Raw genomic sequence first — 24,330 nt, 5'->3', positions numbered from 1 at the left:
TCTATTTGATCACAGTATGATCGATTTAATTTTTTTTAAAGATCTATATATTTACTTATAAATACACAGAGAGAAGAAGAGACAGAGAGAGAGAGAGGTTTTCCATCTGCTGATTCACTCCCCAATTGGCTGCAATGGCTGGAGCTGCACCCATCTGAAGCCAGGAGCCAGGTGCTTCTTCTGGGTCTCCCACTTGGGTGCCAAGCACTTGGGCATCTTCTACTGCTTTCCCAGGCCATAGCAGAAAGCTGGATCAGAAGTGGAGCAGCTGGGACTTGAACCAGCACCCATATGGGAGGCCGATACTGCAGGCGGCTGCTTTACCCACTAACCCACAGCGCCGGCCCTGATCAATTTAATTCTATTGATCTATATATCTGTGCTTCTAGGATTAATTTCAGCTGGAAATTTTCTAAGGATGTTTTGCTGTAGAACCTGCGCAGTACTGCTCCTTAGTCAAGGCATGAACATATACACTGATTAACAATGTTGCTTTGTAGCCATGGGCCTGTGGAGTTGCTGAGCATTGTTCATTAACAACAAGATTGGTGATTTCCATGTGGTCTCAGTGAGATGCACAGAAAAGTCTGCCATTGGGACTAACCAGTTCTAGCAACTGTTTCACATGACAAATATCACCAACTAACATGATATTTTGGGGTTTCCAAGTATTTCCAATATTTGTGTTCTGGATACTGTTTCTTGTGGCAGGAATGTGACACTATGTGACTTACACTGGGGAGGCTGAGCTGTCAAAGGTAGGATTGTCGCTGTCTCTCCATCTCTCTCATACACATACATACATAAGCACACACATTTATTCTCTATACTCTTTTAGGTTGAAGAGGGTATAATTTATCATGTACCCAAGTGGAACTTAATGTAGACTTTAATATGCCCCTAATTTTATTGTCATCCCCTTTAACAAAATTTGATTAAATTTCTTGAAACCAAAGATTGTATTTTATCTGCCTTTGTAACCCTGGCGTCAAGCATATTTTCTGGTATCCAGTTAAGACTGATAAATGTTGAATGTTCACAATAGGAAAATCAATAAGAGATATGATGTGGATGTGTGCATGCAAGCATGGGTGTATGTGTACACACAGGAGTTTTGCAGGCAGGACACATAACAAGGAGAGTTGGAAAAAAGATAAAACCAAAGGACTGACATTCCAGTTTCATATGTGAAGACAATAGCAGAGAAATGGAGTATCAGAGGTTCTAATACTGTGAATGTGACCATGATACAGTAGGTCAGGGTAGGGAAAAGATGGCAGGATGCTACAAAGAAAGGGAGCATGTATAAAACCAAGGATGTGTGTGTGTGTATGTGTGTGTGTGTGTGTGTTTGCGTGCAGGCACACATGTGTGTGCTGAGGTTTGACATTTACAGTCATGCAATTGTTCATTATTATTTTGGGGTCATAAAGAAAGTGTGAACTGATTGTATCTTAATAATGACTAAATATCCCTGGTTAGCTCTCATGTTCTTGTTTTCTTTAGATATTTAGTGTACAGTAAAGAGAGTTTAAACTTAGATTTGTATATATCATTGTTGACTTACTCTGTGTTTAAAGGAAAATAACAAAATTAATGCTCAAACAATTGCATAAAGATTTTATTTTGAAACCAACTACTTTTATGCCACCTGAGATTTTATCAGAGAGAACTTGTTTCCACACACTAATAAGAAAAATACATGTGATGAAGCATTTTGCCTACTAGAAGAGTCTGAACAACAAAAGAAATCAATAATTCATTTGAAATTTAAGGAGTACAAGAAAAAGTTTTTCCTTTGCTTCACCATGATCCACTAAATCACCATTCTGCCTAGTTTTCTGAGGAAGGAATGTGACTCTTTGACCACTCCAGTACATGATAATTTACAGCTCTGGGCTTTTGCTAAAGCCAGTATCGGAAAAATCAAGAGATTGCTAATATTCAAAAATATTTTAATACTTGTTATATAAAAAGCCAATGTTTTAGTGAACTCAAACTTTCTCTTCTGTGGTGGTTAGATTTTCTGTATTATCATGAAAGACAAATTTCTGGAATATTTTCTTTCTTATTTTTTCCCTAAGAAGACATCAGTTCTTCATATCCAGATCCACCAGCCACTTTTGAGGACATGTATTTATTCTTGTAACTTTGAGGCAAGAAAAGCACACTCTAGAAGAAAAAAATAGATGTAAGGTCTTTAGATTTCACACAGGTTCAACTTCATGTTTATCTCAAAGTCATTTCCTCTTATGGAGGAATTCTTACTACTCCAAGATGAATATAGCACATCTTTAAGTCACCAAAACAATTGGTATTCGTCAGCCGAGGGCATATTCTCCTCTCTATAACTAAAGAGTTGACTAAATCAAAGACTTAATTCAGTTAAATGAGTTCATAGTGGTGTGGACAGTGGTATAATGGTGTCCCATGGAATTTGATTCAACAATATTTCTTTAATATGTTTTGGGAAAGAAGAAATTTTACACTCAGAAGAAGGGAAAAGCAAACATAGGTGGTCAATGAATCATTCATATGTGCCAAAGACTTTTGCCAAGCTAAGATTGTTAGCTACAAGTGGCCATAGTAGAAAGTGTCCTTGCTTAGGAGGGGGCCAAATAAATACTAATCTCCTGAGCACAGGCACAAATCAATTGTATAATGCCTGGAAAAGCATTTGTCTTAACTAGTGCTGCATTTTCTTCATTTGCAAAATGGAAGAACCGAACCAACTGATGTCTCAGATTCAAGTGTCTTCAAATACAGTGACTCCTCATCTGGTTGGCTACCCATTTGCCACGAGTTCCAAATCTGTTTTCTATCAATGTCCAAACCACCTCCCAAGTGTGTTTAATGACTGACTGTTCCTTCTACCACCCTTGGTGATACTGCCCAGTGCATCCCAGAAATGTCCCAGGCAAAATTCAAGGAGGCCAGCCAGCAGACTCACCCCGGGGAAGTCAGAATGAGCTTGTTTCCACCAAAGCACAGCAGCCAGCACAGCGAGGAACAACTCCAGCATGGTGTGAATCAGCATCAAAGACAAAGCTCCCTGGAACACAGGAGAGAGAGGAGTTGGGTCTTGAGCTGGCCTAAGCCTTCATGCTGATTGCAAGTTGGGTATAGAAATGAAAGATCATTTCAACCATCAGAGAATGAACTCAGAACACTATCTTTTTATTTTAAAGATTTGATTTATTTATTTGAGAGGTAGAGTTACAGACAGTGAGAGGGAGAGACAGAGAGAAAGGTCTTCCTTCCGTTGGTTCACTCCCCAGATGGCCGCAAAGGCAGGAGCTGCGTCCATCCGAAGCCAGGATCCAGGAGCTTCTTCTGGGCCTACTGATTTCCCAGACCATAGCAGAGAGTTGGATTGGAAGAGGGGCAGCTGGGACTAGAACCGGCACCCATACAGGATGCCAGCGCTCAGGCGGAGGATTAACCTGCTGCACCACAGAGCCGGCCCAGAACACTCTTAAAGATAAAATTTCTCCTCCTAAGCCTAGACGTTCACTTATTTTGCCTGTTTCTCATTTATTTCCTTGAGAGGAAAGCAGCAATGAGGAGCAGCTAATCAACCAAACCATTTTACGCATTTGTTTATTACCTGTCAGGGACATAGATAATTCTAATTACATTGTTTATTCCGGAAGAGAGCAGAGTGGGGAATAGCCCCAGGGACTGGACCAACAGCTCCCACTGCAGCCTCACTTTTACCACTTAGTAGCCACATGGACCTGGCTGAATCTCTATTTCTCTAGCTTCCGTTTTTCTCATTTATCAAGTGTGCATAATTCCATTTCCTTCTCAGTGATTTGTATGGATCAATGAGGTTTTCCTGAGCAGGTCAAAATTCTATATTGACACACTTTACCACAGGAACCCCTTTATATGTTTTCTCTTGTGTGTTTTTGGTGGTAGCTAAGAGTTAGAAAAAGCCATCCAGGTAGCAAATTGCTAAAGTTGCTAACAACCCAAACTCAATTAAAAAAGGCACACGACCAAGAGGACAAGTTCTACCATTTCTGTTCTGAGAAATTACTTATGTAGAAGTGGCCATCTGACAGAAAAGGAAGATAAAGAAATGTCTAGGTTCTTTATATATAAAAAGAAGATATTAACTTTTCTCCATTACTTATAAATCACCTCAGGAACAAAATCAATACAAGTCTTTGTCCTTCAAATGTAAAGTTATCCCTTTTTGAATTCATGCTTTATCTATTATACAAAATCCTCATAAACCTCTCTCTGAAGGTCATGCTTGGCTGTGCCAGAGGAGAATGAGTTACTCTCAACTTATTTGCATGCACTTTTTGCATTATAATACCTTTAACGGGGATAAGCACCTGTTGGCAACTCCATAAGGAGTGAAGTGCAAGCATGAGTTTGACCAGAGTTTTCTATGTGACCATCCTACAGGTGAATCTTTGGCTTATCTGACTTTTGCAGTTTCAGAAAATAAATATTCTGCAGTCTCTTTATTGTTATGTTACCTGTTTTTCTTACAGTGCATTGCTGACTATGCAGATACTCCTGAATGCTCCAACATAAGACATACTTTTTTGTCAGACCCTTTCTTTCCATCTTCCAAAAGTTCCCTTACAGTCATCCAAAGTTAACATTCTCCATTTCCCTCTATGTCTAATCTCGTAATTTAATAAACTCCACTTCTTTGAGTTGTAACAAAAAGCAAAAATGATGTCACCTTCTCACCTGATTAGAACTACTCTTTTTCATGATCATGAGAAAGAGGAACAGCCCTTCCCTACCTTCAAACTCCAAGCTTTCGCACCCTATTTCTCACTGCTGTTTCTGATATTTGCTAGGCCAACTTAACCTCCCACCATGTGCATACCAGGTTTAGGTGCTGGCATCCCCCGATTGCCTGGCGCTTTCCTCTATATCTGTCTTTCTAATTCATCACTCCATGCATAAAGATTCTCAGTTTGACAAACTCATATTTTATATTTCTAAATTTAGATTAAGAAACTTTACCAATGATAAGCTTTGTTTGTAGTCATCAATCTTATTTGACATTTATTCTTCAGTTTCACTCTACTTGTATTAGTATATGATCACATAACAAAACCTCTTAATCTCACTAAAGAAGTATCCTTTCCTTTGCATAACCCTGGCCCTCTCCCTGATACCAAAACTGGAAAGAATAGAGAGAGATTTTCCGAGAAAAGGAGATGGATGGAGGGTGGAAGGGATAGAGGGGGAGGGAAAAAGGGAATATCATTATATTCTTAGAATTGTAACTATGAACTATATTGACTTTGTTAAAAACTAATTGAAAAATAAAAATACTTACAGTCAAAGTTGTCTTGGCCATATAGCAGTCCCATTCTTCATATGAGGCATAAGGAAGACCAGGATACATGGTTGGTATAGTTGTCGTGTTCACCTCGCACTGCTGGGAAGCAGAACCCAAAGCAGCCAGGTTGATAAAGAGGAGGATGAAACCCAGGAGAGCAGACAGAACGCTCAGGATGCTTATGGCCAGGCTGCTGTGAACCTGAACAAGAAATGTTGAGTGAAGATCTTCCTTCACAAGCAAATATCTCTTTGCTAGCCTTTCAAGAATTTGTTATCTTATTTGTCTCCCATCGGCAATGTAGGATTCATTGCTTATTTCTGTATCCCTTCCTGGTGTCTAGAAAAATCTCTGATCCTAGAAAACTAATCTTGAAACAATGAATGAATAAAATGGTCTCCCTTCCACCACCAGGTAGGGCTGGTGTAGTAGTGTAAAAGAGAATGCTTTTCTCCTAACTGCTTTACCCTGGGCTGACAGCAGGGCCTCGTGAGGTTAAGCTGGCCAGATCAAGGAGGGTGTGAACAAAAGTAAAGGTAGCACCAGTCCCTCCAACCTGCTCAGGAACATGTCCTGGGGGCATCAGGTATACAGAAGAGGCAGGGGAAGTGGTTTGCTGTTCCTTATACATGATCTATTTCAAAATCATGCCTTTCATCCTAGATGTCCTTCAACTGATGATTGGATAAAGCAAATGTGATATATGTACACGATGGAATATTTCTCAGTTATAAAAAATAATGAAATTCTGACATCTGCAACAGAATGGATGTAATTGGAGATCACTGTGTTGAGGGAGATATGGCAGATCTAGAAAGACAAAATCAGATGTGTTTTCTCTTATTATGGAGTTAATATAGAGAGTATACAATTTTGTACTGTGGTTATCACCAGCCACATGGATGACTTACATATGAAGAAAGATTAAATGAAATTTAAAATTCCCTTTCTCAATTTCACTGGCAACATTTAAAGTTATCAATTGCTACCCACAGTTAACATATTGGATAGCACAGATTCAGTGCATTTCAACTGTCACAGGAAGACCTACTGAATATCAAAAATGATCTAGTGGTCTAGGGCCCAGTTGTGAATTACAATGATCAAATTCTAAATTCTAATGAAAGAAAGAGAGATATTGGCATTGTCCTAAGCACTCTTCTTTCTCTCTTCCTTGCTGCTCTGGGGAGATTCGTGTAGTCAGAGATTCCAAATTGAGCTTCTGTGTTAATGTGTTGTATGGAATTCCATCACATCATTTCCTATATCAACCCCAAGAGGATGTGGGATCGAGTGAATTTAGTGAATTCACTACATTTAGTGAATCATTACAGGTTAGAAAAGTTTCAATCTGTAATTCAGTTTCCTTCTCTCTGCCACTTTCAATTCTAGCTTTCCTGGAAAGCATTAAAAGTGGATAAATTTGGTTTCTTAGCCAATATAAAGGATTAATGACAATTTAGAACTCAACAAAGTACTAACTTCAGGTGGTATGGATAAGAGTGGGAGACACTTCTTTACATGCACAGCATTTTGACTGTGCTTTCTCAAGAGTTTTGACACATGGGCTTATACAGTATATCCATAATAAATACACCGCCACCACTGTCAATTTCTTCCCCATTGAAGCTATGAATCTGAAAGTAGTTACTAAGATAAAACATCACAAGTAATCATAACTTTGGTATGAGTCTCCTGAGCACTGCTCCAGAGTGTAACATAACACCCTGAGTGCAGATGCTGGTTTAGTGGATAGTGGTTGCAGGAATAAGCCCTGGACAACGATATAGAAGATCTAGGCACAGCTTCCAACTCTAAATAAACTAATTGCTCTGGAACTTAGTTTCCAGGTTTCAAAGTAGACATTTTCATCCTGAATAAGTTTTCTCTAAACCTTAATATGATCCATCAGGTTGTGTGTTATGATTCTCATACTCACCAAAGATTTTGTCGACCTTTTCTCCGTGATGATTGATAGGATGCCAGAGAGGATAAACTACTCAGAAAAGACAAAACATTGTCAGGTCAGTTTGTATCTGCAGAGTAGCTACCACGTTACTACCACAATGTTTGTGAAAAATCCCATGAGAAAAGCCCTGGAGAACAATTTACCAATGATGTACGATTTATGTAAGTACATTAATTAATCCCTTTTGTTCAAATATGAGCACTCAGAAAGCACAAGAAAAGGGTCATATGACCAGGAACCTATCCCATTATACAAAATGAGGACCTTGAAACCCTGCAAAGATTTTTGGTTCTGTTTGTGTCTTAAGAAGGAAAAGTCTTGGAGTCCCATGTTCTCTAGATAAGGACATGAACACAATGATACACAATAAGAAAAGAATGGCATATTGTCATGTGATTTTGTCCTTTATTTAGTTAATATGGTGTATTGCATTTATTGGTTTATATGAATTGAAACGTACATGCATTCTTGGGATAAATACCACTTGGTCATGGTGCATGATCTTTTTAATGTGTTGTTGAGTTTCATATGCTAGTTTGTTGTTGTCAAAGAATTTTGCATTTACATTCTTGCATTCTTGGAGACTGTGACCTATCGTTTTTTATCTTGTACTATCATTCTCTGTGTTTTTTTTTTTTAATCAGGGTAATACTAGGTTCCTAAAATGAGTGTAAATATTCACTCAGCTTTAATTTTTTGCAAGATTCGAAAAGGATTGGTGTAAATTCTTCATTAAAAGAAAAAATAGGAATAGGAATAGACATGGGGAAACAGAGATCTGTATTTTAAGTTTGTAACTGCAAATTAAAATATGAACAAAAGGAAGGTTGAGGTTGGATGGCAGGAAGGCTTCAAGGCTGTTCAGAAAATCATAGAAATTCCCTTTCCTCTTTGAATTATTTGCAGTCTAGCAGATTTGGATCAGGTGAGTAATGGAAGATTCTCTGCAAAAGAAAAAAAGAACTAGAAGAAAAGTAGTGGTTCCAGTGGTCCCAGTGTTAAGTAATTTTTCTATATAAATAGATGCTGAGTTTTTTTTTTTTAAGACTATATACCTCTCCAAATGTTGAGTGCACTCAATGACCTACTTCCAAAGAGTACAGTATAGAAATAGGGGAGAAAAAAGTAGTTTTACATTTGGAATAGCCTTAAAAACTCCACCTCAGCCACACAATCAATGTTAAATTCATGAATGGCAAATAATGTTGACAGTCGGTACCCTTCATATGACCCGGTGAGAACGTCAGCTCACCTTTGTCACCTTCACATAAAACTTCATCACTCAGTTTAAACATGAGAAAAACTCAAATTTAGGAACATTCTACAAAAATTGTGGCCAGTCTAGTAAAAACTGTCAAAGTCATGGACAAAGAAAGTCTCAGGAAAACTAGAGGAGCCTAAGAAGACAGGCGGACCAAAATGTAAGGTAGACTCCTTGATGGGGTCTTTCAAAAGATAAAGGGCATTTTGGAAAAAAAAAAGTTGAAATGCAAATAAAATGCTGACTTTGGTTAATAGAAGAATAAAAATGAGCCAAGTTAAAAAAAAAAGTAGACCTCTGCAGGCATAAAAAATGTAGGAAAGGTAAATGAGAACTACTGAGTTGTGGAAGCTAATGGGAAAAAGAACTATGAGAAAGACTCCCTTCAATGTAGAAGAAAGTTCTTCTCTGAAAATAGTACCACACAGTCCTCTCGACACTCCAAGCCTGGAGCTGTTCCAGAGATGTTTCTATGCTACCTCTGAATCACAGGCATCTTCTGAGTCTGCCCTGGGAAACATTAACACAGCCAAAAACGTCTTCAGAGAGCTCAGGGATGAAAGCGCTTCTGCCGCCACGGTTCCCATGTGCATCTGTGTGGTTTGTCTGTGACTGAGCGATGTTCTGCATTGGTGCTCATTTCACTGTATAGATAAACCTTTCCTAACTTCACTCCACTTAATGGATTTTTTTGCATAAACCTGGAGAGACGCCACCAACCTTCAGATGATGAAAAATAAGGCAATCTTCAAAATAAATGTTTATTTGAGCTAGATCAGAAATGAATCTATAATCAGGCCACTGTTGTCCGCCTACTCACTCAATGCTTCCTTGTATTACACACACAGGAGAACAAGTGCTACTACAACTCCTTGGGCTTGGCAGACAGAAAAGTAGGGAAATGGCAAGTGGTGAGTACTAACCCCTGGCATCTTGCCATCTCTCCACCCCATTTGGCCCTGCTCAGGAGCTCTACTTACACATAAGGCTCCTATGAATGGGTAGCCAGACTTCAACAGGATAGAAAACACTGAGGTAAAATGTTGAGAGAAGGAAGCTGATGCCAAAATGATCCCCAAGCTCAACACCATCACTCCACTCAGGATCTGGATAGCCTGTTGAAAAAGGAATGGAGTTCTCAGATGAAAACCAGCATTGGTAACACTAAGTCATTTTCATTTCTCCTGTGCTGGTCATGCATTAATGTCTTGAGCAAGAGCCCAATGAGGACAGAGGCACTGTAAAAGCTCTGAGTAAAAAGACGATTTGCAGAGGATGTTGTCTGCCACAGAAAATCAATGTGTTGGGCCATATGGAAGTATCACTGAGCCTTCAGGTGTTCCTGTCCCTCAATACCTGGTCTATACATGACCCCTGCTTCCAATTCATGGTGAGTGCTGGGATCTGCTTTCCCAGCTCTCTGATTCCATGACTGGTAACTCTTCTGCCTCTATAGGGATAGGGGACATCTGAAAGCTCTTGTACTCTCTTGAGTACTGGCAGTGTGAAAGTCCCTCCCCCCAAAACCCATTGAACACAATCACATGAAGCCTGCTCCTCAGACCAGCAATTTGGCCTTTGTGGTCTGAGGTTTTTTGTCCTGATGTCCACCATAGCTCTACTGATATTTAAGAAGCAGTTTTCTAAATCTATGTCATGTGAGTGTCATAGGAACCCATGTGCTTATATATTTGAGAAAAGGTCATTAGTCCCACTAGACAGTCAAAGGGAGTCAAAAGCCGGCGCTCACTAGGCTAATCCTCCACCTGCGGTGCCGGCACACCGGGTTCTAGTCCTGGTTGGGGCGCTGGATTCTGTCCTGGTTGCTCTTCTTCCAGGCCAGCTCTCTGCTGTGGCCCAGGAAGGCAGTGGAGGATGGCCCAAGTGCTTGGGCCCTGCACCCACATGAGAGACAAGGAGGAAGCACCTGGCTCTTGGCTTCGGATCGGCGCAGCGCGCTGGCTATAGCGACCATTTGGGGAGTGAACCAAAGGAAAAGGAAGACCTTTCTCTCTGTCTCTCTCTCACTAACTTTGCCTATCAAAAAAAAAAAAAAAAAAAAAAAAAAAAAAAAAAAAAAACCAACCAACCAAAAAAAAAAAAAACCAAAAAACCCCCCAAAAAAACCAAAGTGAGTCAAAAGTCAAAAGGAGTGCCTCGCCTCAGATCATGCTAGTGCAGAAACTCTAGAAACCAGAGATCTAATCTACGGTCATACCATCCTGAATGTGTCCAATCCCATCTGATCTTGGAAGCTAAGCAGGGTCGGGCCTGGTTAGTACTTGAATAGGAGAAACCAGAAATCTTTATTTTCCACCTTGAGGAGGGAGGGTAGAGTGAGTGAGTGAGGGTAGGGTGGGAAGTATCCTTATGCTCTTAAAAGTGTATATATAAAATACATGAAATTTCTTCCCTCTATAGAAATAAAACAATTTAAAAAATAAATCCTGGATGGGAGAAAGGATGCAAACAAAATGTAAATATCACATTGTTCGTGAAAGGGAAGGAGAAAGGAGGGGAATGGAGTTTGTTTTTCCTCTAATTTGCGGGGAGGGAAGAATTCTATTTGCAAATTCAACACAGATTATTCAGCTCACTATTGGTGAGCACATACAAAAATGTATATAAAGTATATAATTGTTTGCCACCATTATTTTTGTGAAAGGAAGTATGAAGAGGTACTGTATTGCAAAAATATAAAAGCAAAAAATATTCAATTACTCCTATTCAGAATATTAAGAAAATATTTTTATTCCCTTTCTTGTGGAAAAGGCCTGGGGATAGTTGTAAATGGCTCTTTGGGCTGAAAATCAGCCTGGACACCCTCGGGCACACTCAAAGCTCTCCATAGCTACAAAGGATATGCAATCTCAAGACATAAATGGTCTCTTTACTTTGCCCTCCATCCCACTCCAGAAAGATCTGAACTAGATTTACCCCAGTAACTTTGACTTCTGATTTTAGATAGTGCTTCAGGCTGTCCTGCCTCTGGTTGGTGGGTTTGGGTTTCTCTGTTTGGGGAAAGTTGATGCCACTCGCTGTGAGCACAACTACAGACTCCTTGGTCGTGGGCTGTGGAATCATGCTGATGCTCCCAATGCTGCAAAAGAAAGACTGCGAATGTGTGCTGCTCCCGGGTTCAGGCTCCCACACCGTGAGTATCTGTCCCTCAGCCCAGACTTGTCCTTCAGGAAAGGGAAATGGAGGTCTTCAACAGTGAAAACTGGAGAACTCCGATTTCATGAGAATGGTCCCATAGTATTTGACATAGTCCATTGATTGCACATCAGAGCAACACATTGATCAACACGAATCTTGAGTGGTCTCAGTATTCAGAGACACAAAACTTACGTGTTGCAATCTCCCTTTCCCCCAGTGCTACTACAAATGCACTGGCATATATTTGATGACTTGTACCCACAATTAAGATATGATCAGAGTTATGTTTGCCAACCTATTTTCTACTTAGGTTCTGTCTTTCTCAGATTTTGTCTAGTAATAATATTTATTATCACAAATTCTAGATAGCTTTATCATATTTCACCAGACACTATCCTCAGTGCTTTTAGTCCTTATATATCTGCATGTTAGTTACTTAGTCCAAACATATGGTAGTGAAGGAAGTTCAGAATAAGAAAGTTAACCATTAATAGAATTCCTTTATTCATATATTTGTGGCACCAAGTTAATGCTGAGGAAGTATTTGCAGTTATTATTATTGCTCAGCTGCATTCTCAGAGCTGGGAAGGTACAGAACCACGACTGAACCCCAGCTGTCACTGGGGTTCAATGTCTTGCACATTTCTCTAGATTATGCGCCCTCTTCCTACTTGCCACCTCATGACAGCCACCTGGGTCTGAGCTGATTTGGTCTGGAAAAGCAGCTACAGGCAGTGGTATGAGAACAAGACTGGAGTCATAACACCTGAGTTCAATGCCTGGCACATGAACTTAGGAGTTGTGAAGACCAAGCTGCCTGTGATACTGAATTGCTAAGTTCAGCTTGATCTCTTCACGGCCTCATTCTTGGCCCATGGGTTCTCCAGCTTGCAAATGGCCTGTGAGCAATTAAAGAGACAAGAGCTCTGCTCCCATTCATTACATGGTGGCCTTAGAGAAGTGTTTCATTGAGATGGCACACTTAGAAAACAGCAGAAACAGTTTCTGCCTTTGTCCATTCGATTTGCAAAATACTCTAGTGTCTCTGATATTTGCTAAAGTATCTCAAGGCAAATTCCACCTCTAATGGGGTCCCAGCAAGGAGTAGGTGAACTGAGAGGTCTTTCAGCATTGCCTACCTGTCCCCGTGGACTAGCCCGTTGGTTCCAGTTGAGCTCTCGGAAACTCCCAGGAGGTTTTAGCTCTGAGTTTTCAGGCAGCCTTGTCAATAGTTCCTACTTGTCTTCATCTTTCGAAAATCACTGGCTCTTCCTGAGTCCAGTGTTTACCACCACACAGGATGTGATACTTACGGACTGCAGATTTGTGAAATGTGCTCCACTTCCTTTTTTGTAAACCTCTAGCATCTTCAGAAAAAACACCAGCAGAACCACCTCATGGTAGAGTGGGGGAGTCAAGGAGCCTTCTGTTGAATTGTGCCACCCCAGTATTGACCAGGTCCACGCTACTAGGCAAGTCTATTGCCTTCAGAGCCTCCATTGCCAATCCCTGTGATGGGGGAACAACACCTACTATGGGAATTGTTATAAAGACAAGAAAAAATGCTTATAAAAGGCTTACCTAAACGTATTCACAGGAGTGCTCAACAATACACAACTAACAGCAACAATATTGTTAAGTGATAAAATCTAATTAAATATAGTTTATCATAGTAACAAATAATAATAGGCTAGCTTTATTTTTTTTTCCAATTCCTCAGGCTCCAGGCAGGCTGTTTTTTAGCATACTCCCTTCATACTTGTCCCACTCATTCTCTCTCTCTCTCACCATCTTTCTCTCCCCCTGCTGTCCTTCATTTGGGCCTGAGTAATCTCTGAACTAAACTCCCCTGTCTGCTTTCATCTGGGTCTCATTTTGTCTCCTTTATATTCTCAGTCTCAATGCCACCAAACTAACTAGGAAGGAAAATGATTAGTATAACAATAACACATGTGATTGATATGTAAGGACAAGATTTTCCAAAAGAATACAAGTGATATTTTGGACAGGATGATTATTGTGGGAAGTCATCCTGTATTAAGGCACTTCAAAAATTCTGTGGAAAGAATGGAATATGGGGCCAGCATTGTGGAATAGCAGGTAAAGCCGCCACCTGCAGTGCCCACATCCTACATGGGCACCAGATAGAATCCTGACTTCTCTACTTCTGATCCGACTCTCTGCTAAGGCCTGGGATAGCAGTAGAAGATGGATCAAGTCCTTGGGCCCCTGCACCCATGTGGGAGACCTAGAAGAAGCTCCAGGCTCCTGGCTTCTGATTGTCCCAGCTCAAGCCATTGCAGCCATCTAGGACGTAAACCAGAGGGTGAAAGACCTCTCTCTCTCTCTCTCTCTCTCTCTCTCTTTCTCGCCTTCTCCCTCTCTCTACCTCTGCCTCTCTGTAACTCTGCCTTTCAAATAAATAAATAAATCTTTAAAAAAAACAATGGAATGTACAGGTAAGTTTATTTTGATGCAATTTTTAAAAACATGTGCATAGCTTTTTTTCATAATATGCCATTTTCCATGACCTTTTTTTAAGATACAACTTTTTTTTTTTTTTTTGACAGGCAGAGTGGACAGTGAGAGAGAGAGAGACAGAGAGAAAGGTCTTCCTTTGCCGTTGGTTCACTCTCCAATGGCCACCGCGGCCGGTGCGCTGCGGCCGGCGCACTGCGCTGATCCAATGGCAGGAGCCAGGAGCCAGGTGCTTTTCCTGGTCTCCCATGGGGTGCAGGGCCCAAGCACCTGGGCCATCCTCCACTGCACTCCCTGGCCACAGCAGAGAGCTGGCCTGGAAGAGGGGCAACCGGGACAGAATCCTGCGCCCCAACCGGGACTAGAACCCGGTGTGCCGGCGCCGCTAGGCGGAGGATTAGCCTAGTGAGCCGCGGCGCCGGCCAAGATACAACTTTTATAAACATATTTTATTTGTTTTGTTCATCCCATCAGAACTGAAACTACTGTCATCTCCCTTAAACAGGGAAATCAATCTAAAACACATACTGGTGCTTTACAACAGAAAACAATTTTGGAAGGGTGATATCAATAGGCATTTGGTACCTTTTTCTTTTAAAAATGATCAAGCTGCAGGAAGAACATGTGATCATGAATGTTAAGATTATCTGTGGTGCCACGGCTCACTAGGCTAATCCTCCGCCTTGCGGCGCCAGCACACCGGTTCTAGTCCCGGTTGGGGCACCGGATTCTGTCCCGGTTGCCCCTCTTCCAGGCCAGCTCTCTGCTGTGGCCAGGGAGTGCAGTGGAGGATGGCCCAAGTCCCTGGGCCCTGCACCCCATGGGAGACCAGGAAAAGCACCTGGCTCCTGGCTTCGGATCAGCATGGTGCGCCGGCCGCAGCGCGCTGGCTGTGGCGGCTATTGGAGGGTGAACGAACGGCCAAGGAAGACCTTTCTCTCTGTCTCTCTCTCTCACTGTCCACTCTGCCTGTCAAAAAAATAAAAATAAAAAAAAAGATTATCTGTTAGAGATTTCAACACCTGTACCAATTTTGGTGACAATACAGCAATATTCATGGATTAGTACAACGTACATGTCATAAGGAGTGACAGAGTACAAATCCTTACAAAAGTCATTGTCTCAAGCCTTCAGGTCCAGAAGCAGCCATCCAGACTATATCTCATAATTTTTGTGTATCTTTTAAAAAGTGCCAAAGCCTAATTTGTACTTTTGCTTCATCTTTCACGGCATCCCTCTGTTGGGTTGTGGGGGCTCTCCACAACCTCATGGGGCTCCCTGTGGTCCACCTTGCCCAGAGCCTCACTTGAAATTCTGATATCCATCCTGCTGATAGCCAGAGTAGTCCTTGGGGAGCACTGAACTAAGACTGTGTGTAACTGCTGTTTGGAGTGTTAGAGAACAAAGGGTAGTAACCATCATATCCTCCTCTGAACCCATTGGCAGGACACCAGCGTCCATTCATCAAGCCTCCAGCACTTCGGCAGCCCCCATGAGGCACACCAGACTGTTGTAGTAGGGCTGATTGCTTTGTGGAAATCCACTGTTCTGCTGACAAGGCTGCTGGTGATTCACAGTCACCTAGGGAGGCTGGTCCTGGGAACCATGGTAAGTTCCAGCTACTGTTTGAAGCTGTTTTTGCTGAAGCTCCGTTTGTTCCACTTGGTGAGGCTGACTGTAAAAGCGCTGGTTGTAGCTTGCTTGGCATTGATTTTGCTGTTTTACAGTTTCTGGTTCATTAACAGGAGGATCAGGAGCATTCATATGGAACACTGCATGGATTGGAATGGAGTTGCGTTTACATTGATTCCACTATGTAAAGGTTTGCTTGTCCCAGCCTGGAACACTTGAGGCTGAGAAGCAGCAGGAAGGGTTGATGATGCTGTAGTCTGTTCTGTATTTAAAAGAATTGTTGGCCAGCGCCGCGGCTCAATAGGCTAATCCTCCACCTAGCGGCGCTGGCACACCGGGTTCCAGTCCTGGTCGAGGTGCCGGATTCTGTCCCGGTTACCCCGCTTCCAGGCCAGCTCTCTGCTGTGGCCCGGGAGTGCAGTGGAGGATGGCCCAAGTGCTTGGGCCCTGCACCCCATGGGAGACCAGGAGAAGCACCTGGCTCCTGGCTTCAGATCAGCGCGATGCACCGGCCACAGCGCGCCAGCCGTGGCAGCCATTGGAGGGTGAACCAACGGCCAAAGGAAGACCTTTCTCTCTGTCTCTCTCTCACTGTCCACTCTGCCTGTAAAAAAAAAAAAAAAAAGCAAATGATCAATTGGTTCCTTTCGTTGTCGTTGTGTAACATGTGAAGGCTGGTACAAGGGTTGAAATGCGGTGTATCCCTTGCTTGTGGATGAAACTAGAGGAACCCGTGTAGCTTCTGATTGAACAGGTTGAGCAAGTATAGATTCAGAATGAACTGGAGGGCAAACCAGCTGGGGCATGTCCATGTTTGGGGTTGGATTCATAGGCTGTGCCGATAGAATAGCAGGGTCAAGGGTCTGGTTCTCAAAATCCAGCATTGAATCCTGCATGAAATTATAGGGCCCCTGCATTTGTGCCATAAGATTATACTCACTGTCTATATTATACTATATTATATATCGATTATACTCACTGACTATACTCACAAGGGGATCTGCCTGAGCCACAGGGATCAGAGTGTGGCTCTGGTACTGAAGGAGATGCAGCCTGGGGTTGCTCCTGGAGTGAATTTACTACCTGGACCGTGTCAGCTGTCCACTCATCCACCTGCTCCTTTTCACCTCTGCTGACCTGTGTCTCTGCCACCAATGGTCTATTTATATACCGCGTTGATTCATCCTCACTTTGTTCAGTGTATTCTGCCCGCTTGGGTTCAGGTTTAGGCCCTGGTCTTCAGCTGGGGAGCTGAGGTTGCCTCTTCTTCCTCACACAGCCCATTCTGGTGGTTGTGGTACTATCAAAATAGTTTGAAAAACATGCTCAAACTTTGAAGTTTTTTTTTGGAAGATTTATTTATTTATTTGAAAGTTAGAGTTACACAGAGAGAGGAGAGGCAGAGAGAGAGAGAGAGAGAGAGAGAGAGAGAGAGAGAGAGGTCTTCCATCTACTGGTTCACTCCCCAATTGGTCACAATGGCCGGAGCTGTGCTGATCCGAAGCCAGGAGTCAGGAGCTTCTTCCAGGTCTCCCATGTGGGTGCAGGGGCTCAAGGACTTGGGCCATCTTCTACTGCTTTTCCAGGCCATTGCAGAAAGCTGTATAGGAAGTGGAGCAGTTGGAACTCAAACTGGCACCCATATGGGATGCCGGCGCTTCAGGCCAGGGTGTTAACCCAGTGCACCACAGTGCTGTGGGTTAAAGTTTTATAAGTTGTTCCAGATACAGATTTTTCCTTCCTCTTTGGCAAATCCCACAGATGAATGGAGGCATGTTCATATGGCCCAATCTCAAGCTCATGTCCTATTCAGGGTCTACCAACGTGTAGTCATCCACCAGCGACAAATCCTCCTCAGACAATATTGGCACTCTATTAAAATCTTGTTTTAAGTCACTTTGCACTTCATCATCTCCTACTTTGTCCAAAATATATTGCAGTTCAAGTTTTTAGACATTTCTGTTCAGCTTCTTCTCTCCTAAGTTGTTCCTGAGGAGCTGTCTTCTGAATTGTTTTCTGAATATCTTCGTGCTGTGAAACTCCTTTGTAATTCTTTTGCACACTCCAAGTTGTTTGTGATTTCCTGGTACTTGGACATGACGTCCAGCTGATCTTGATTAAGCCTCTCCCCTTTGACCATTTGTTCCTGGTAAACAGCAAGCTTACCCTTTTTCTTCTCCAGGTTCCAGAGTTTATTGTTGATCACCCCAATAATCTGCTTCATCGTCTCAGTGCTGGTTGCCAGTGCTGAGAGGTGGACGCAGCTGCCCCAACCCCCGCCGCTGCCTCACTCCGGGAGGAACCCTGGTGGCGGTCCGGCTGCTTGCTCTGCTTCCGTTGTGGCCGGTGGTCAAGTGTATCTTCAGACTGTGCAGGGATTTCCATGAGCTTTTGAAAATCATTTCTATGCATGGATTGCAATTTGTTTGCACTAAAGTGACCTTTTTTGTTCCATTTTCCACAAATGGTTTAAGTGTGCTTATTGTAGAATGTTTAACAGATTTTCTGGCCTCTACTAACTGGAGCCTAGTTGCAAGCCTACCCAGGTGTGAAAACAAAAATGGCACCAGGTATTTCCAAATAGCTCCTGATGGAAGGGGCAAAAAAATCTTCCACTCTCATGCTGAGAACTGCTGATCTAGTAGAAAAGAGGTTTCCTGTGACTTCCATGGAAAGGCATGTGTGCAAGAAATGGAGCCTAATTTTCTTTAAATTAATTTTATGATTTTTTATCTTATAAACTGTGATTTTATTTTATTTATATATTTATTTTTAAAAATATTTGTTTATTTATTTTAAAGGCAGTTACAGAGAGGGAGAGACAGAGGCAGATACAGAAGCAGAGAGAGAGAGAAATCTTCCATCTGCTGATTAACTCCCCAAATGGCTGCAATGGCCGGAACTGAGCCCATCCACTGGACCTGGGTCTATCCGAAGCCAGGAGCCAGGAGCTTCTTCTGGATCTCCCATGTGGGTGCAGGGGCCCAAGGATTTGGGCCATCTTCTGCTGTTTTCCCCAGGTGCATTACCAGGGACCTGGATCTGAGGTAGAGCAGTCAGGATTTGAATCCACACCCATATGGGATGCTGGCACCACAGGCAGTGACTTTACTGACAAGCCATAGTGCTGCCCCTAAATTGTGGTTTTAAAAATACATGTCATTCACTTGAGGCTGGTGTTGTAGCATATCAGGTTAAGCTGCTGCCTGCAAGACCAGCATCACATTTGGGCACCAGTTAGAGTCCTGGCTGCTCCACTTCAGATGCAGCTCCCTGCCAATGTGCCTGGGAAAGCAGTATAAGATGGTCTATGTCTTTGGGGTCCTGCACTCACATGGGCGACCCGGATGAAGCTCCTGGTTCCTTGCTTTGGACCTGGCCCAGCCTTGGCCATTGCAGCTTGGGGAGTGAACCAGTGGATGGAAGACCTCCTCTCCCACTCTCATAACTCTGCCCTTCAAATAAATAAAATAAATCTTTTAAAAATACATGTAATTTACTATCTTGACTTCTTTAAAATATTCTGTTCATTAATGCTGATTATATTCACATGTTGTACCACAGATATCTAGATCTTTTTCATCTTGTAAGACTGAAACTCTACACCCATCAAACAACAACTGCCCACGTCCCTCCTAGCCCCAGTACCTGGTAACCACCCTTCAGTTGTTTCATATGAGTTCCTTAGATATCTTAAATGAGTGGAATCATATAACCTTTGTCTTCTTACACATGGTTTATTTCACTTAGCATGATGTCCTCAAGTTTCACGTACTTTGTAAGACTGATCAATGTTCTACTGTATGTATATACCATTTTCTCTGTCTATTCATCCACTGTTTGACACTTGAGTTGCTCCTACCCCTTGGATATTGTGAATAGTGATATAATGAATGTGGTCATATAGCTATGTTGTCAAGATCATGTAATTGATATATCTCCATTTCTTTAGGGTTAACTTCTGGAGGTTTGTCTTGTTCTGTTGATTAGGCCATGTTTTCCTGTTTCTCTTTATGCCTTGTGAGTTTTATTTGAGATTTGGACATCAGAATAATCACTGGAGCCAATGTTGTGGCATGTCAGGTTAACCAAATGCTGAAGTCTCGGCTGCTCTATTTCCAATCCAGCTTCCTGCTAATGTGCCTGGGAAAGCAGTGGACGATGGCCCAAGAACTTTGGAGTCTCTGCTACACATGGGAGACTTGGGTGCAGTTCCTGGCTCCTGGCTTTGACCTGCTTCAGCCTTGGTTGTTGTAGCCATTTGGGGAATGAACCAGCAGATGGAAGATCTTTCTGTGTCTTTGTGCTTTCCAAATAAATAAGTAAATAAATTTATTTTAAAAATAAAAAAAAATGTTAAACCCCTCCAGTAATTACAGTCTGGCCTTGTGCTGGGTGGGATTTCATCCAGCAGTGTAGCTAGAGTCTCTGGGGGCCCTCAAACCCTTTCTGAGGGTCCATTGTCTCTGGGATTGTGTGTTTAGTTTATCAGTTAGAGAGGCTTGGTTTGTCTGTTTCTTCTCTGGAGGCCATTCTTTTGTTTTCCCCTATTGGGCTGCAGAGTCACAGTCTTTTTAGAGCCAAAAGAGTACACATTCATTTGTTCTCAGAGGACTTCAATGTGGTAGTCAAAACTATGCTGGTTCCTGTCAGAACTCTGAGTCAGATGAGACTAAAACCAGACCCTTCAGCAAACTCCCCCAAATATAAGATGGTCCACTACTCTTTACCTTCTGAGGAAAAGCTGTAGTTGGATGTTTTCTCTGGGTCAGGATACATGATACCAGGATGAGAGAATGTCAAAGGTAGATAAAATGCCACACATTTGTTTTTACTTACTTTGATGCATTTCTCCCTGACTCTTCGCAAGCTTCCTGCTAATGTTCTTGGGAAAGCAGCTTCAACCTCTTACCTAACTTCTAGGTTGCTCACAAATGCAACGTAGTCCATGTATTTTTAAGTTGGAAGAATAAGGGTCACAGTCTTCCTTTTCCAATCTTGTGGTTGGCATGCAAGTTAATTTACTGTTAGTTGGTCCTGTTCTTTTTTTTAGATTTATTCATTTATTTGAAAGGCCACATTACGGGGGGGGGGGGGGGCGGAGAGGGAGGGAGGGAGAGAGAGAGAGAGAGAGAGAGAAAGTCTTCCATCCGCTGGTTTACTCCATAAATGGCTGTAATGGCCATAGCTGAGCTGATCTGAAGCCAGGAACCAGGAGCTTCTTCCGGGTCCCCCACATGGGTGCAAGAGCCCAAGAACTTGGGCCATCTTCTACTGCTTTTCCAGGCCACAGCAGAGAGCTGGATCAGAAGCAGAGTAGCCAGGACTTGAACTGGCGCCCATATGGGATGCCAGCACTGCAGGTAGCAGCTTTACCCACTATGCCACAGTGCCAGCCCCTCCTACTTTATCACCCACCCTCAAACTCCTCTTTTTCAGGACCAGAGGAATTTCCTTTGGTTCTCAAAGGACATTGGCGTTCTCCTTTTAATGATAATGATTAACACCCCCAGCCCCAAAATCCATGTCCTCCTGTGGGGTTGGGTCTCACCTAGGCTTCTTGTAGGTTCTTCCCTTCATGTGTGAAAGATGGAGGCATAGAGATGTATAGGAAAACAGGATTTATACAAAGAGAGCAAATTCAAGAACCAAGTTTTGTATCAACACACAAAGAAAAAACTCTCTCTGAGGAAAAACTTGCAACAGTGACAAATCCCTCCACAAAGGAGAAAAAAGCAAAGGAAAAGCACTGGCCAAGAAAAAGCCCCTTCAGCAAGTTCATACCCTCCAGAGGTTTAGGGAGGATGATGTCAGGGCTGGAGCCCAATTGAACATTCAAAAGGAAGCAGAGTTTGGGGCAGGGTTTGAACACTACCCACTTACATATCCTCTTTAAGAAATATCAGAAGTGTCACAGTATCAGGTGCAGCATGGAAGGGGCCATGCCCTCCATGATAAGTGTGTTGTAAGGACATTATAATGGCCTAAACATCCTTGGGGGAGAGGGAGATGCAACCATATTGGGTGTTTGCAGCTAATGCTGATTGCAAATTGTGGGACTTGTGGTTTCCGCTATTGGGAAAGGGGCGGGGTCTTTCTGGTACTTGTCACGGACCGGGGGTGGGGGGAAAGGGGGGAGGGGCCGGGGCGGCTAGGTTTGGGCTTGCACAGCATATGGAAAGGGAAGGGAGTTTGAATGGGATAAGGAAGGGAGTTAGGTGGGTCGGGCCAGGCTGTCATATAGGCCAGCTGCAGCTGTCCCTCAGAGTGGGCTGAGGTGGTCGAAATGCAAACTGTCTGGAGCTGTCTGTCAATCATCTACCCCAGTGGGTTGGCGAGGAGCTGTCAATTACCCACCTGTGCAGAGGCACTGCAGGTGAGCTAGGAGCTGTCCAGCGGCAGTTTCGCTGGAGCTGTCAGACCCCAGCTCAGCTGGAACTGTCAGTCATCGACCCTAGCTCCTCCTCAAGCTCTTTATATTCCCACAACACTTTATCATACTCTGTACAGCAGATACTCTTCTCTACTGATACATCTTTCTGAAGAATCTATTATAACTTACTTAGTGTGACATTATTCTTTAGAATTTTAGAAAAATTTAGAAGCTAGTAGTCAACATTTTTCAAGACTTCTTTATATATTCCTCTTCTTCCCCACCCCCGCCTACTCCTACCCCTTTACATATATTATCTTATGGAGAGAACCAAGAAAGTATTCAATGCTTGGATGGAGAAGAGAAAATATGCCATCCTGCAGGAATTTTAGTCTTCTTCATAACCTGTGAGCAAACTTCTATTGGGAAACAGGAAGTCTGAGCTATTCACAAACAAGTTCAGAGAAAGAAGGGTTAGAGTGCAGCACAAACTATTTCATAAAAGCAACTTGGGCTTCTCATACATGTGAGACGTTTCTTCCCTGAAAGAAGGAAGTATGATCAGAGGGAGAAAATATTGTCCCTAAACTGAGGATTAAGCAAAGTGAAGCATGCAGGCTCTTTGTTAGAAACAGTCCTCTGGCCTTGTTTGATATCTGTGGGAATTTGGGTGTTTCTAACAAGATAAAACCTTGTTTGTTATATTTACTTAAATATTATAAATTAAATTTGTTATATTTACTTAAATATATAAATACATAAATAGCCTTAGATCAGTTACTTTCTATTTATGCATTACTTCAAATTTTGTTCAATAGTTTATGTATAAAAATGCCCAGGAATATCTCTGTTCAGACTAATAAAGATAGATTTTTTTATGGTTTTAACAACTCTGAATAAATTAATGTGTTAGAACTTCTAATAGCATGTTCAATAGAAATGGTAAAAATGGGTAATTTTGCCTTGTATGAGATACCAGAGTAAAAATTTTAGTTTTTCCACATGGATTCTAATGCAAGCTGTGGGATTTTCATAAATGGCCTTTGTAACATTGAGGAACATTTGGTCTGTAGCTGAACTATTCAGAATTTTTAAGAATAAAGGGTGTTAGGGGCCGGCGCCATGGCTCACTTGGTTAATCCTCCGCCCGCGGCGCCAGCATCCTATATGGGTACCGGGTTCTATAGTCCCGGTTACTCCTTTTCCAGTCCAGCTCTCTGCTGTGGCCTGGGAAGGCAGTGGAGGATGGCCCAAGTGCTCGGGCACCTGCACCCACATGCGAGACCAGGAAGAATCACCTGGCTCCTGGATTTGGATGGGCATAGCTCCAGCCGTAGAGGCCATTTGGGGGGTGAACCAATGGAAGGAAGACCTTTCTCTCTGTCTCTTTCACTGTCTAACTCTATCTGTCAAGTAAATAAAATAACCTTAAAAAAAAGAATAAAGGGTGTTAAACTTCATCAAATGCCTTTTCTGCCTCTATTAAATCATGTTTTTTTCTTTTTCTTACTACGTTTTTATTGAAATTCATCATAAATAGTGTATAGTATATAGTTCTAACAAATTCAGAATCATGTAATCACTATGAGACCACTAGTATAGTATCTTTGTCTGGCTTAGATTTCATGGTGATTCTGATTTTGTAAATGTATTTGGAAGTATTCACTCCAGCTCTATTTTTTTTTGGAATAATAATTCTTGAATGTTTCGTGGTGTTTATTTGTGAATTCAGTTGTGAGAGCATTTCTTTATTAGAAGGCATGAATTATTTCTTCAACCTTTTATTAGTTACTGGTCTGTTTGATATATCTATTTCTTTCTGATTCAATTTAGGTTTGAATATATATTCAGTTCTATTTGGTTGAAACACAGTCCAAGTTCAGAATTTCCTTATTATTTTCCTGTCTGGTTGATTTAACCATTTTGGAAAGTGGGGTACTGAAGGTACTATTACTGTATTTCTATGTGTTTCTCCCTTCACGTCCATTAACAATTGTTGTATATATTAAGTGCTTCAATGTTGGGTAATATCTACTTACAATTATTTCTTCTTAATGAATTGACTTCTTTATCATTTAATAATGACTTTTTATTACTTGTGACATTTTTTCACTAGAGAATATTTTATCTAATACAGACAT

The 24,330-nt window shown here is 42.0% G+C and overlaps 1 protein-coding gene and 1 pseudogene across 2 annotated transcripts; both read right to left on the bottom strand.

Annotated features, from left to right (window-relative positions):
• Positions 1 to 1,597: 1,597 nt before the first annotated feature.
• Positions 1,598 to 13,042, bottom strand: MS4A6A (membrane spanning 4-domains A6A). 2 transcript variants are annotated; one of them, XM_002709187.5, is made up of 7 exons: positions 12,846 to 13,042; positions 11,485 to 11,647; positions 9,528 to 9,662; positions 7,257 to 7,313; positions 5,315 to 5,518; positions 2,951 to 3,052; positions 1,598 to 2,172 (listed from the first exon to the last, which is right to left on the bottom strand). In XM_002709187.5, the coding sequence occupies exons 2-7, from the start codon at positions 11,629 to 11,631 to the stop codon at positions 2,080 to 2,082; spliced, it is 738 nt and encodes a 245-aa protein (XP_002709233.2). In that variant the 5' UTR covers positions 11,632 to 11,647; positions 12,846 to 13,042; the 3' UTR covers positions 1,598 to 2,079. The 2 variants fall into 2 exon arrangements, with proteins under 2 accessions (XP_002709233.2, XP_017202219.2); XM_017346730.3 differs by having other exon boundaries at positions 5,315 to 5,416; positions 12,846 to 13,033.
• A 2,408-nt stretch (positions 13,043 to 15,450) lies between these two features.
• Positions 15,451 to 18,247, bottom strand: LOC100351637 (caprin-1-like; annotated as a pseudogene).
• Between the last annotated feature and the right edge of the window lie 6,083 nt (positions 18,248 to 24,330).

This window comes from Oryctolagus cuniculus, chromosome 1 (assembly GCF_964237555.1).
Source record: "Oryctolagus cuniculus chromosome 1, mOryCun1.1, whole genome shotgun sequence".
NCBI classification, from domain to species: domain Eukaryota; kingdom Metazoa; phylum Chordata; class Mammalia; order Lagomorpha; family Leporidae; genus Oryctolagus; species Oryctolagus cuniculus.
Note: the sequence above shows the minus strand (reverse complement) of the source record. Positions and strands in the feature narration are given on the sequence as shown.

Bases quoted from the DNA above. Each gene is read 5' to 3' on its own strand.
- MS4A6A (XM_002709187.5), bottom strand. From the start codon at position 11,631: ATGATTCCACAGCCCACGACCAAGGAGTCTGTAGTTGTGCTCACAGCG. The intron at 9,663-11,484 runs GTAAATCTAGTT...CTTTTTCAACAG, and splicing joins CAGAAGTCAAAGTTACTGGG to GCTATCCAGATCCTGAGTGG. The intron at 2,173-2,950 runs GTGAGTCTGCTG...TTTTTCTTCTAG, and splicing joins CTCATTCTGACTTCCCCGGG to AGTGTGCTTTTCTTGCCTCA.